Source organism: Oncorhynchus mykiss, chromosome 26 (genome assembly GCF_013265735.2).
Source record: "Oncorhynchus mykiss isolate Arlee chromosome 26, USDA_OmykA_1.1, whole genome shotgun sequence".
Lineage (NCBI taxonomy): Eukaryota > Metazoa > Chordata > Actinopteri > Salmoniformes > Salmonidae > Oncorhynchus > Oncorhynchus mykiss.
Window position 1 is genome coordinate 17,349,633 of NC_048590.1, and position 13,075 is coordinate 17,362,707.

Here is a 13,075-nt window from a genome sequence, read left to right on the forward strand (position 1 = left end):
ACGTGGCTCATTGGTAACAACTCCGTTTCCTAGTATAGGCAGTTCGCTGTCTGGTGACGGCAACATTGTAATTCTTTGTATTTTGACGTGAATAGTTGGCAACAATGTTTTATTTACAGGTGCTACTGAATAACCTCAACTGAAATGCACCAGTTGTGCATATCATTATTCTAGTCTATCAATCCATTCCAGATCTTTATACTGTTCATGACACGGGGCGGCATATGTTGATCTTGCCTTGGGCAGCAAAACTGCTAGGACAGGGCCTGACGAACACAACAATTTGCCTCTTTACCTGCGTTTGTGGCAGACCTTGGCCTGCTCAAAGTGAGCTGCTGCTGTTGGGAAGTCAACGCTGTCCTACTCCTTGCAGCAGCTTGTGCAAATCAGCCTCGTTACTTGGTCCTCAAGAAGGCGTGATCTTGAGGCTGTCTTTACTCTGTTTTGGAGAAAGAATCCCCTCTCAGTGGTCACACTGGAAACGGGGATAATCAACTAAATCTTTGTCAATTTACCTCAGTCTGGGTACACTTAGCTGAAGTCCCTTATGAGAATGTCATCCTTCGATGTCGGCTATTCCTATCATTGTGAAGCAGAATTCACCAATCGTTGGATTGTTCACCCACTAATAGGGAACGTGAGCTGGGTTTAGACCGTCGTGAGACAGGTTAGTTTTACATTCTCCTTTACATTCTCCTTTACATTTTTTTGCGTAAATAAAAATAGAAATACACACTCCCAACACTAATTTCCAAGCAGGTTGTGGCTTTATTAGCCTATTGTCACGTTCTGACCTTTATTTCCTCTGTTTTGTCTTTATTTAGTAGGGTCAGGGCGTGAGTTGGGGTGGGCAGTCTATGTTTTTCTATGTTTGGTTTCCATTTCAGCCTAGTATGGTTCTCAATCAGAGGCAGGTGTCGTTAGTTGTCTCTGATTGAGAAGCATACTTAGGTAGCCTGGGTTTCACTGTTGGTTTGTGGGTGTTTGTTTCCGTGTCAGTGTTTGTTGCCACACGGTACTGTTTTGGTTTCTTCACGTTTCTCTTGTTATTTTTGTATTCAATGTTCAGTGCTTTCTTTGATTAAAGTTACTGGACACTTACCACGCTGCATCTTGGTCCGATCCTTACTCCTCTTCAGACGAAGAGGAGATCTGCCGTTACACCTATGAAGTATATTTGCCTTTGAAGTTGGAGCACATCGAGTAGTATTTCCATCAATTAATAAAAAGCATTATTTTAAAATTTATTTTATTTCTTCCGTCCAGCAACAAATTTACTTTATCGTCTTTGAATTTATTTTATCGGCCAAAAGACGGCATTTACCGGCTAACAGTAACCCTGACGAGACAATACCAGTATCGCAGCACTCTATAGTATCTTGGCAAGGAAAAAAACACTAAGCGAATTTAACGTCTTTAGGAAAACAGCCCTAATGTTGTCATTGAGTCATTTTTCCAAGCTATTAGGACACAATATTTTACATACAGCAAGGTTTTTAAAGGACCAAAGAGTTTGGTCTGCTTCGTGTTTTCATTTTTTCCCTTGAAAAAATATTGCAATACTACTATCGTCACAGACCTAGTTCACATGCTAACAAGTATTTTCACTCTTGGAGAGTAAATGGTGGTTTCAAGCAGATTGCATAAGTGTGGAACCGTGCCGATATCGTGAAACATTTTCAAAGGCCCCACTCTCTCTTCTCTCGCTAAATTGAATTGGTTGTTGGAACAGTGCATTCACATCAATAGCACTCATAGAAAGCTAGCCACACATATTCTTACAAAAAGTGTAAAACCAATGTGTCCTCAGATGTCTTGTAGAGCGGTTGGGGCATGGAGGAAGTTGGATAGTAATCTCCCAAGGAAGGGATTACATTGCCCATCCTCCTATTTAGTTCATTTCTCCTATTAGTGACATTTCGGATGGATGAGGTGGCACGTCTCTTCACTGTCACAGTTTAGGTGCCGTATTTTATTCCAGTGCCATTTCTATCACAAAGTCGGTACCAAACATACTTTTCATGCAGTGTTATAACTTTTGTTGTTTTCTCTTTAAATCTGCCTGGTACTTTTTGACCTTGCTTGCCTAGACGTATTTGTTATGCGACAGACATTGTCTGCTGTCTTTTGCAAATCCAACCCGTGTATATACAGTTGAAGTCGGAAGTTTACGTACACTTAAGTTGGAGTCATTAAAACTAGTTTTTCAACCACTCCACAAATTTCTTGTTAACAAACTATAGTTTTGGCAAGTCGACTAAAGTAATTTTTCCAACAATTGTTTACAGACAGATTATTTCACTTATAACTAACTCACTGGATCAAAATTCCAGTGGGGGAAAACATACACTAAGTTGACTGTGCCTTTAAACAGCTTGGAACATTCCAGAAAATGATGTCATGGCTTTAGAAGCTTCTGATAGGCTAATTGACATAATTTGAGTCAATTGGAGGTGTACCTGTGGATGTATTTCAAGGCCTACCTTCAAACTCATTGCCTCTTTGCTTGACATCATGGGAAAATCCAAAGAAATCAGCCAAGACCTCAAAAAACAATTGTAGACCTCCACAAGTCTGGTTCATCCTTGGGAGCAATTTCCAAACGCCTGAAGGTACCACGTTCATCTGTACAAACATCTGCAGCCATCATACCGCTCAGGAAGGAGACGCGTTCTTTCTCCTGAACGTACTTTGGTGCGAAAAGTGCAAATCAATCCCAGAACAACAGCAAAGGACCTTGTGAAGACGCTGGAGGAAATGGATACAAAATTATCTATATCCACAGTAAAACGAGTCCTATATCGACAACCTGAAAGGCCGCTCAGCAAGGAAGAAGCCACTGCTCCAAAACCGCCATAAAAAAAGCCAGAATACTGTTTACAACTGCACAATGGGGACTAAGATTGTACTTTTTGGAGAAATGTCCTCTGGTCTGATGAAACAAAAATGGAACTGTTTAGCCATAATGACCATCGGTATGTTGGAGGAAAAGGGGGAGGCTTGCAAGCCGAAAAACACCATCCCAATCGTGAAGCACGGGGATGGCAGCATCATGTTTTGGGGATGCTTTTGCTGCAGTAGGGACTGGTGCACCTACCAAAATAGATGACAACATGAGGAAGGAAAAATATGTGGATGTATTGGAGCAACATGTCAGGAAATTAAAGCTTGGTCGCAAATGGGTCTTCCAAATGGACAATGACCCCAAGCATACTTCCAAAGTTTTGGCAAAATGTATTGGAGTGGCCATCACAAAGCCCTGACCTCAATCCTTTGAACATTTGTGGGCAGAACTGAAAAAGCGTGTGCGAGCAAGGAGGCCTACAAACCTGACTCAGTTACACCAGCTCTGTCAGGAGGAATGGGCCAAAATTCACCCAACTTATTGTGGGAAGCTTGTGGAAGGCTACCCAAAAATGTTTGACCCATGTTAAACAATTTATGTTTATGTATGTAAACTTCTGACCCACTGGGAATGTGATGATAGAAATAAAAGCTGAAATAAATCATTCTCTGTACTGTTATTCTGACATTTCAAATTCCTAAAATAAAGTGGTGATCCTAACTGACCTAAGACAGGGAATTGTTACTAGGATTAAATGTCAGGAATTGTGAAAAACGGAGTGTGTATGTAAACTTCCGACTTCAGCTGTATGCCTGCTGGCGGAATAGAGATCACAAGCCAGCATCCTCAAAAAAAAATAAACTGAATGGCCAGGAAGCTCCCATCTTCTCCTCCCAGAACTGTCCTGGATTAGGAAACATAAGGGTGGGGGCACAAAAGTTGCTTTCCTCTCATCCCGACTTAGTCAGAGCTTTGCGCCATTACTGGCAGAATATCCCGCCTGTGAGTGGCTGAAGGGGAAAGCTAATTTGTAGTGCGAAAAACTGCCAAATAATGTGGAGAGAGGGTGAGGGAGCAAGAGGAAGCTGGCAGAGGGGCATCCTCTGTCCTCAACGAAAATTAGATTTTAAACAAACCTGTCTGGGAGCTAAGTAAGGAGAGTGTTTGAAATGGTATGGCCGTGCCGGACGAGCGATGTCGATTTGATCGATGACAGGATATGGCACAAGAGAGTGCCTTTAAAAGAAAAACCAGGTCAGCTATAATATTCACTAAGCCTAGAACAGTTTGTGAAACAATGCCACGGTTCCCTCACCAGACAAAGCCATCCGTCCAATGGATGTTTGCCGCATCTCATCCCAGTGGCATAGTATAGATTGTTCTCTTAAAATGCCAATCACAGTATGTTTGGCAGCTAGCTGGGCCAATTTTGTTGCTGAGAGGCTTTGAGGTTTAATTTCGCCGTAAATAAATGTATTAGTTTAGCATTTGATTGTGAAGGTGTATTGCGTGACAATGAAAAGTATCCCTTTTCATTTTGACAATCCTCCACTTATCCCACATTCTGTGTACGAGACAAATAAATACATCTTACGCAAACACCAATCATTTTGATTATTGTTGCTTAAGATTGTTGTTTGTCAGAATGGCCAGCCATTAATTTTAATTAGGCTACTTAACAGTAAGGGAAAATGTAATAATGGTTTCTTGCTACAGTAATATGGTTACTCCACTTACATTAATGTATTTAGCTGTTGTTGATATTGTTGTTGCTAAAACAATTTCATGCTTGGGCAGTCTAAGTCATGGGAATTGTACTGCTTTTTGGCAGTATTTTTTGGCAGTTGTTTTTGAAGTGGTTTTTAAATATAGCCTACATGTTCTAATTTATATGGAGCCACAGGAGATAACTGAAATCTAGAACCGTGTAGACAAATGTTATCTGGAGGCAAGTGAACTTTCTCAACATTTTAACTGACAACTGCTCAACTCTCTGTTACTCATACATTGCATACAGTGTACCCTATACAAAGTGTATTTGTTTGTGAAAGGACAAATGGATGTACACAAGTTGCTGCTTCACTAGGCATGCGTGGCATGCCCACTCTGTCCATTTAGCTGTGCAAGATGGATTGAGCTCATAAAGCTGTCACAGAGGAAAACACAGGGTCTGCCCCCAAGGCCCCGGCCCTACATTGCTACTACTTCACTGCTTTACTTAATTATCATGGCCCAGCTTGAATCTTCCCCACAAGCAGCTGTTATCACCCCTTGTATGGGCCATACACTATGCACGCTGTCCACCCCTCCCTCACCAGCCATCACAATTGTCCTCACTGGACCACGGGTATTGGTTCCATGACAGGCATTCTTGGGCTAGGTTATTGGAAGGAGAGCTCTGCTCTCTCAACCAAGGTGTAGGCAGGGAATGATCAGCTAGAGGAACTGGAGCATGGTCTGCTAGCAGCTAACTGATTATATCCCTCTACTGCCTGCTGTATGTGACCCATTTGTTCGCTTTGGCACAGCTTGCCATAAGTGCACCCTTTATTTGTAAAATAAACACTGTTTTATACTCTTATTTGGGACCCTTAGCTTTTTTGAAAGCTGTTTTTTTCTTGTTGATGTTGAATGGCTGATACAATCTAAATTGCATGACATTGCCAATGTGCTTGTGGATATTTTCCCTCTAAAAATGGAATGCATTTTATTTAGCCTATTTCCATCAATTCATCAGGTTGTCAGTATAGTAATTAACAGTATTACTTCCCTTCTCCTTACAGTATCTCAACACTTGGAGGAGAGTTACGTGTTCATATAGCCGCCGCTCTCAGCCTTCTTTGAGAAATGACTTAATCATGTTTTGGATCGTTGTCTCCTCTGGGGAGACGGTAAGGGATGATGCCAGGTGTTGGAATGTAACATTAAGATCAATACCAAAATACATTTTCAATGCCTTTTTCAAGTCTTCACTTTCGGTAAATATTTCTGAACAGACTAAAATTAGCATTTGTTTTCTTAGCAATGCTGTCTGGAAGTTTATTGGAAATGGGAACTATTCTTTCTTCTTTTTTTTAAACCAATTTACATGACATGTCAACGCAATGTGAACTAGTTTAGGACTTACTTGAGTGTGACTAATATGACCAGTATTGTTAACAAACATTTATGGTTGAATGCTAATATGATTGAATGCTAATGTCAACCTTTTCTTCTCCTTGCATTCTCCCTTCCAACTTCGGAGACATTCACCTGTTTTTACAACATGACCTCTTTTGTATAGTTGATGTGCAGCAGACATGTACACAGCGGGAGATGTGTGAAACAACGCTCACATCTGTCTTGTCTCCTCCACCGCAGCCTCGGTCAACGTGCTGGTGCAGAACTGCAAGATCTACAATGACGCCAGCTGTGACATCTCTGCAGACGGGCAGCTCCTGGCCGTGTTCATACCCAGCAGCCAGCAGGGCTTCCCAGACGAGGGCATCCTGGCTATCTACTCTCTGGCGCCTCACAACCTGGGAGAGATGCTCTACTCCAAGAGATTTGGCGAGTCGTTGTCTCTGTTGAGCGCGTGTGTCAAACTAATTCTACGAAGGGCCGGAGTGCCTGCGAGATTTTTTTTCCTCCCTTGTACTTGATTGAAATTGAAAGGAAAGAAGAAAAAAACAACCAGTAGACACTAGGCCCTTCACGGAATGAGTTTGACACCCCTGTTCTGAAGTAACACTGTGGCCCATAAATAGTCCATGAGCCAGGCCCCCAAAAGCAGGGGCCGGTGTGTCTGACACGGAGGGAGATAGAAAGAGAGAAAGCCAAACCGACTCGCACAAATTAGACAAACTTGTTGCTGTGATAGACAATCTATCACCTCATCTGGTAGTGTCTGTCTCGACTGCATCACATCTATTTGAAGAAGCTAGCTAGCTAGCTAGCTAGCTACACTAGCCAGTTAAATTAGCCAGCTAGCTAGCTAGCTACACTAGCCAGTTAAATTAGCCAGCTTGCTAGCTAGCAAGGATCATTTATGCAATTTTGCTGCGATCCCCGTCCTTGTCTACAACAACTCCATATTAAACAACATCCTACCTGTTGGTTAATCATTGTAGCCTGCCCCTTCTCATTTAGCCAATTTAATTCTGTAATTCCATTTTGTATGGATTAGAAATCTCCCACTTTACTTTCTATGCATGGAGCCTTTGACTGTAGTGCTGCTTTGATTGACGACAGTAAGTTACATGCTTGAAAAGTGTGTAGCCTAGGCTACCGGAAGTTTTTTTTTATGGGGCTCACTCATAAAAACTGGGAAACTTTTGTTTTATACAAATGTTGAATGTCCTGGTATATCCTTGTATGTTGCAATATCAGATATATAGTAAATGAATACACCCTCGCAGGTAATCGAAGACTAACGTCCGCTCGGATTTTCGAGTATTCAAATAACCGTGCCCATCCCTAGTAATGGGGCCGCTATGTTTTTGGATTGTAACTTTGGTGATAGAGGCACCAAATTGTACACACAACTAGAAAAAAAAGTGTTTTAAAAAGATTTGTAGATACTGGGCCATCTCAGAATTTCCACATTAACCCCAGAGGCCTTTTTCCAATATGACAGCCAAACAACTCAATGGGGTCTTATAGGACAATTTCACATGACCATACATGTATGAAATATAATTGTAGTAAGCCCCAAAATATCCCCCCCCCCCCCCCCCCCCCCCACCCCCCCCTTTAAGGAGTGCTTCGAAATATTTGTTCTGTGCTGTCATATCAATCTTACAGATCTTTAAAGTCCCATTTTGAGCTCCCGAGTGGCGTTGTGGTCTAAGGCACTGCATCTCCGTGCTAGAGGCGTCACTACAGACCCTGGTTCGTTACCAGGTTCACAACCGGCCAGAGTCCCATAGGGCAGCGCACAATTGGCCCAGTGTCGTCCGGATTAGGGTTTGGCCGGGGTAGGCCGTCATTGTAAATAAGAATTTGTTCTTAACGGACTTGCCTCGTTAAATAAAGGTCAAATAAACGTTTTTTAAATATATATTTCAGCAGTATTGTGGCGTATTAAGCATGAAGATTGAAAAAGGCAAATTAAAGCTTTAATCTAAGCAACAGTTTTTTTGGTGGTAAGTAGATATGGGAATGTGGGAGGTCTATTTAATTAGCTTAGCCATAAATTCAAAACAAATGATTTAGAGCAGGTCTGGACCCAAAGTAGCTGTGAACACAGTAATTCACAGTTAATCTACTCTTGCGAGCAGTACAAACACTTACCAGTCATTAAGACTAGGCAATAGCTTAATCAAGTACACAAATATACCTTTTAGATTTTTAGCAGGTGCAGGCTGCATTCAACAGAGAGGGACTCTCCATTTTGGATATAATCCAGATTCCTAACTGGATAATAATATCGGTTTCCAAATGGTTGCCTTTAATGAAAGAGGTTGTTTTACCGTATGTTTCTCAAGTGGGAACAAACATTCATCTGTCGTCCAAAACCATTAAAACCATTCATTAAGAAATACTTCACTGGTTTGTTAGGAAATTCAACATGACTTGCGTTAGCCTGCTTGTACAGTAGCAGGCATCAGAGAAGGCAGGACAGTTTAATTTAATGGTTCATATTGTCTGTTATTTATAGCTGCTTAGTCAAAAGAGACACTCAGAATGCAATCCCAATTATATATAAAGCAATTTACAGTATGGAGTGTTTCAGACAGAATGTAAATACTGTTTTTAGGCCCTCAAGTAAAACCATGACAAAAGGTGTTCAACATTTGCTTTACGGTAAGTTTATATGCCAAACCCATCCATGCTCAACATAAAGTAGCCTAACCATCTCTTTTTTGTCTAGGTCCTAATGCCATTTCTGTCAGCCTGTCCCCAATGGGCCACTACGTGATGGTGGGCTTGGCCTCTCGCAGGATCCTGCTCCATCACAACACAGACCACATGGTAGCGCAAGTGTTACGACTGCAGCAGCCCCATGGTGGAGAGACTTCCATGAGGGTGAGTTTGGCCAACGTTAACCCTTTGGAATTTCAGGAACAACAAGGTATTATATGCTATTTATTTGTGCTTTCATCACAATAACCTAGACCCAAATAATCTGTAAGCATCTTCAGGGTGACAGTAACCAAATGAAACCTCCCACATCTGGAGGTAAAGAAGATTGTAAATGATGAGCTTCTTCTGGCTGGCAAAGAGTACGACTCTTTATAAATAGCTACTTTAACTCCATCATTTGGGGGCGATGAGAACAATAGATTCCCCCCCCCCCCATTATCTCTAACCAACTGAGCAGGAACGTGAGACAGACATTACAATTCAATGCAGCACAGTAGCTCAATAATACCCTCGCAGCTCCAGCCCTCTCACAATGGCCAGCCAGATTAGCAACACCAAGCAATCAAACCAGTGCTGGCAGAGTCTGCATTGACTCTACTTTAACTGGATTCTGAAGGTACCAAATATCTTTATTTCCAAACAAGATGGGGGTAGAAAATGGGCTTTACAAAAAGACTTTTCACAGGTGCTGGCTCTAGCCTTTTATATTCCAGCAGTGCAAAGTGAGCAAGTGTAATTGAGAAACTTCTGTGGCTCGACCCCAAGTAGAATCATGGTTATGCACATCTCATTTAGTCTTTAATCGACCCCTTGATCTCTCATGGCCCTTTGGCTGACCACCTCTTTCAGAGGAACTTGTCTGCTGTTACAGCCTTGATGATCGTTGATCAACAGCACTGTGAAACAGCACCAGTAACTCTTCTAACTCCAAACTTCTCACATTGCCAGTGGTGAAATTGTTGTAAGTAAGTTTTCTAACTGAACAGTTACATGGTCTGAAGAGAGCCATAATTAGCTAAATCTAATTGAACAAATTTTGAATATTGTTTTTGTTTTTAAAGCTGCCACACGGCGCATGAAAGCCCATCTCTGATTTGAAGTGAACTAAGAGGTGTTTTTCTCAAAGCGTTTGGTTTCATGTTAATAACTTGGCTCGGATCATCACATGATTGGCATTTATGTTATTACTCTTACATAATTTACATGTGGGAGAGGATATTAGAAATTTAATTGAAGCTTATTGGATGATAACTTGTTTTTAACTAGGACAGAAGAATTTATAACTTTTTCCGACATAACATAGGTACAGCCGATCCACTCATTGTATGGGACACTTTTAAATGTGCCTTCAGAGGCCATGCAATTCAGTACTCATCTCTAAAACAAAAGCAATTTAGGTCAAGAGTCCATATTAACAAAGAAAATGGAAGCACTAACAGTACAGATAGATAGCAATAAAAACTGTACCCTAGAGGGTCAGAATAAGTTAGAGGAAAAAGAAATAGAGGAACTTAATCAAGATCAAGTGTAATATATTATAAAAATAAAGCAAACTGGATGGAATATGGGAAAATGCACCAAGCGGAAGTAAAGTACTTTAAAGTAATATAAGGCAAGTACTTGAAACAATAGAACACAATGAAACATCTGGGAAACCAGGCCTGGTGTTCATAGCTGACTTTGATAAAGTACAACTGGAGTTTATATAAACTCAACAAAAAAAGAAACGTCCCCTTTTTCAGGATCCTGTCTTTCAATGATAATTAGTAAAAATCCAAATAACTTCACAGATCTTCATTGTAAAGCGTTTAAAACACTGTTTCCCGTGCTTGTTCAATGAACCATAAACAATTAATGAACATGCACCTGTGGAACGGTCGTTAAGATACGAACAGCTTACAGACGGTAGGCAATTAAGGTCACAGTTATGAAAACTTAGGACACTAAAGAGGTCTTTCTATTGACTCTGAAAAACACCAAAAGAATGATACCCAGGGTCCCTGCTCATCTGCGTGAACGTGCCTTAGGCATGCTGCAAGGAAGCATGAGGACTGCAGATGTGGCCAGGGCAATAAATTGTAATGTCTGTACTGTGAGACGCCGAAGAGAGCGCTACAAGGAGACAGGACGGAAAGCTGTTCGTCCTCGCAGTGGCAGACCACGTGTAACAACACCTGCACAGGATTGGTACATCCGAACATCACACCTGCGGGACAGGTACAGGATTGCAACAACTGCCCGAGTTACACCAGGAACGCACAATCCCTCCATCAGTGCTCAGACTGTCTGCTATAGGCTGAGAGAGGCTGGACTGAGAGCTTGTAGGCCTGTTGTAAGGCAGGTTCTCACCAGACATCACCGGCAACAACGTCTCCTATGGGCACAAACCCACCGTCACTGGACCAGACAAGACTGGCAAAAAGTGCTCTTCACTGACGAGTCGCGGTTTTGTCTCACCAGGGGTAATGGTCGGATTCACGTTTATCATCAAAGGAATGAGCGTTACACCGAGGCCTGTACTCTGGAGAAGGATCGATTGTGAGGTGGAGGGTCCGTCATGGTCTGGGGCGGTGTGTCACCGCATCTTCGTACTGAGCATGTTGTCATTGCAGGCAATCTCAACGCTGTGCGTTACAGGGAAGACATCCTCCTCCCTCATGTAGTACCCTTCCTGCAGGCTCATCCTGACATGACCCTCCAGCAGGACAATGCCACCAGCCATACTGCTCGTTCTGTGTGTGATTTCCTGCAAGACAGGAATGTCAGTGTTCTACCATGGCCAACGAAGAGCCCAGTTCTCAATCTCATAGAGCACGTCTGGGACCTGTTGGATCGGAGGGTGAGGGCTAGGGCCATTCTCCCCAGAAATGTCTGGGAACTTGCAGGTGCCTTGGTGGAAGAGTGGGGTAGCATCTCACAGCAAGAACTGGCAAATCCAGTGCAATCCATGAGAAGGAGATGCACTGCAGTACTTAATGCAGCTGGTGGCCACACCAGATACTGACTGTTACTTTTGATTTTCGACCCCCCCTTTGTTCAGGGACACATTATTCCATTTCTGTTAGTCATATGTACAGTGCCTTGCGAAAGTATTCGGCCCCCTTGAACTTTGCGACCTTTTGCCACATTTCAGGCTTCAAACATAAAGATATAAAACTGTATTTTTTTTGTGAAGAATCAACAACAAGTGGGACACAATCATGAAGTGGAACGACATTTATTGGATATTTCAAACTTTTTTAACAAATCAAAAACTGAAAAATTGGGCGTGCAAAATTATTCAGCCCCTTTACTTTCAGTACACCAAACTCTCTCCAGAAGTTCCGTGAGGATCTCTGAATGATCCAATGTTGACCAAAATGACTAATGATGATAAATACAATCCACCTGTGTGTAATCAAGTCTCCGTATAAATGCACCTGCACTGTGATAGTCTCAGAGGTCCGTTAAAAGCGCAGAGAACATCATGAAGAACAAGGAACACACCAGGCAGGTCCGAGATACTGTTGTGAAGAAGTTTAAAGCCGGATTTGGATACAAAAAGATTTCCCAAGCTTTAAACATCCCAAGGAGCACTGTGCAAGCGATAATATTGAAATGGAAGGAGTATCAGACCACTGCAAATCTACCAAGACCTGGCCGTCCCTCTAAACTTTCAGCTCATACAAGGAGAAGACTGATCAGAGATGCAGCCAAGAGGCCCATGATCACTCTGGATGAACTGCAGAGATCTACAGCTGAGGTGGGAGACTCTGTCCATAGGACAACAATCAGTTGTATATTGCACAAATCTGGCCTTTATGGAAGAGTGGCAAGAAGAAAGCCATTTCTTAAAGATATCCATAAAAAGTGTTGTTTAAAGTTTGCCACAAGCCACCTGGGAGACACACCAAACATGTGGAAGAAGGTGCTCTGGTCAGATGAAACCAAAATTGAACTTTTTGGCAACAATGCAAAATGTTATGTTTGGCGTAAAAGCAACACAGCTCATCACCCTGAACACACCATGCCCACTGTCAAACATGGTGGTGGCAGCATCATGGTTTGGGCCTGCTTTTCTTCAGCAGGGACAGGGAAGATGGTTAAAATTGATGGGAAGATGGATGGAGCCAAATACAGGACCATTCTGGAAGAAAAGCTGATGGAGTCTGCAAAAGACCTGAGACTGGGACGGAGATTTGTCTTCCAACAAGACAATGATCCAAAACATAAAGCAAAATCTACAATGGAATGGTTCAAAAATAAACATATCCAGGTTAGAATGGCCAAGTCAAAGTTCAGACCTGAATCCAATCGAGAATCTGTGGAAAGAACTGAAAACTGCTGTTCACAAATGCTCTCCATCCAACCTCACTGAGCTCGAGCTGTTTTGCAAGGAGGAATGGG

At 42.2% G+C, this 13,075-nt stretch overlaps 1 protein-coding gene across 4 annotated transcripts in view; it reads left to right on the forward strand.

Annotated features, from left to right (window-relative positions):
* LOC110506316 (muscarinic acetylcholine receptor M4) overlaps window positions 1-13,075 on the forward strand; it is a 165,275-nt gene that overhangs the window by 57,298 nt on the left and 94,902 nt on the right. For all 4 annotated transcript variants that reach the window (XM_036963976.1, XM_021585845.2, XM_021585846.2 and 1 more), the window contains 2 exons: window positions 6,206-6,394; window positions 8,697-8,851. In XM_036963976.1, the coding sequence (XP_036819871.1) occupies window positions 6,206-6,394; window positions 8,697-8,851 (344 nt within the window). The remainder of the gene's footprint in view (window positions 1-6,205; window positions 6,395-8,696; window positions 8,852-13,075) is intronic.